At 62.6% G+C, this 1,557-nt stretch overlaps 1 protein-coding gene across 1 annotated transcript in view; it reads right to left on the reverse strand.

Annotated features, from left to right (window-relative positions):
- Positions 1–1,420: 1,420 nt before the first annotated feature.
- NDOR1 (NADPH dependent diflavin oxidoreductase 1) overlaps positions 1,421–1,557 on the reverse strand; it is a 14,342-nt gene continuing 14,205 nt past the window's right edge. Inside the window, exon 15 of the mRNA XM_010146943.1 lies at positions 1,421–1,552. Coding sequence (XP_010145245.1) covers positions 1,421–1,552 — 132 coding nt within the window. The remainder of the gene's footprint in view (positions 1,553–1,557) is intronic.

Below are 1,557 nucleotides of genomic sequence, written 5' to 3' on the forward strand. Positions count from 1 at the left end.
AGGCAGCCATGCCTGCGCCAATCAGCTCCCGCAGGAGCCGGGGAGGAGCTGGGCCCACGGCCGCCTCGTCTCGCCCAGCAAAACTGGAGCCACCTCTGTGGCCCTGCGCTGCAGCCCCCAGCTCACACCCAGTATGGGCCCTGCCCCACTGCAGTCCCCCAACTCATCCCTGCCCCCCAGGCTGATCCCTGCGCGAGGCCAACCCTCCTTGCCCTGCCCCATAAGCAGCTCTCAGGGCTGGGAAGGAAGAGCACAGCCTGGATAGTGCCCCGTGCAAGGGGATGGTGTCACCACCACGACTGCCACGCAGCAGCTCTGCGCTGGACCCCCAGCTGTCCCTGGGCTGTGGGTCTGCATCAGCTCCTTGCAGCAAAGCAGCGGGGTGGGGAGACCCAAAAAAACACCCTGTTTCCACTCACTACGGTGCCGTAGCTTTAGCAACGCTCTGGGGCACTGCTTGCTTCTGCAGGACCCCAGGATGCACCGTGTGGGAAGATGGCTGGGTCACAGGCAAGGTGTGGCATCACTGTCCCTTCCTGTCCCAGCCTGCTTCCAGGGACTGTCCCTGGCTGATTCATCACCTGGGCCCTAATTGCTATTTACAATGGCACTGAGTTCACTGGACTAGGGGAGGAAGGTGGGAGCACTGGCAGGCCAGGAGGGCGCACACCCTGAGGCTGTCAGGAAAGGGCTGAGGCTGCTGCTGCCTGGCCCCAGCCGGAAGCAGCTCCCAGGATGGGGTGGAGGACGGGTACAGCAGAGCAGGTGCTCAGGGAATGGGATAACTCCGTGGGAACCAGCGCTTGGGGAGCTCAGTGTCAAGCAAGCTCAGGAACATGAACGAGCAGCAGAGACAGAGATCGAAGCTTCCTCTGCGCCCGCTCCTGCTGGCCTCAGCCTCTGGAGACAGGGGGAACAGGTCTGTCAAGGCAGCCTCCTGCAGCAAGCACTGCTGCCGCTGACTAATGCCAGGGTGGAGAGGCTCCCATGCAACAGCTCACTTCCTCTACGTCCTACCACAAACAGTGGCCACTGACAATATCACAGCTCTAGCAACGCCTGTGGGTGCTGCTCCCCCAGCACGGGGACCCCAGGAGCTGGAACACGTGGGATGGCAGCTGGGTCCCATGCAGGAGCCCCCCCCACCAGAGAGACTCCTTGGCTGTGCTCCGTCAGGGTGCGGGCATGGGGAGCCAGGCTTTACCCACACCAAACTCACTCCCCAGGAAATGGGATTTCCCTGCCTGCCATGGCCCTACTGCCGTCAGGGAAGGGCTGGTTGGGTAAAACCACTCCCTCTGCCAGGCCCTTGTCCTGGCTGGGACAACCCCAAGCCAAGGAAAATGCCAGAGGCGGATCGCTTTGCTGTCTCCTTTATTCAGGCAGAGCTTGCAGGGAAGGGGCAGGCAGGGAGCCAGGCTTACGACCAGGTTTCAGCCTGGAAGCGCTGGGACCGTTCCAGGGCTGCTAAATGCTCCTCTGCTTCGGAAGGTGACAGGCCACCTTCCAGCTGCAACACTGACTGCAGGGCTTCGGCCACCGCCACCGGCATCTGCT

Source organism: Eurypyga helias, unplaced genomic scaffold (assembly GCF_000690775.1).
Source record: "Eurypyga helias isolate BGI_N326 unplaced genomic scaffold, ASM69077v1 scaffold34252, whole genome shotgun sequence".
NCBI classification, from domain to species: Eukaryota; Metazoa; Chordata; class Aves; order Eurypygiformes; family Eurypygidae; genus Eurypyga; species Eurypyga helias.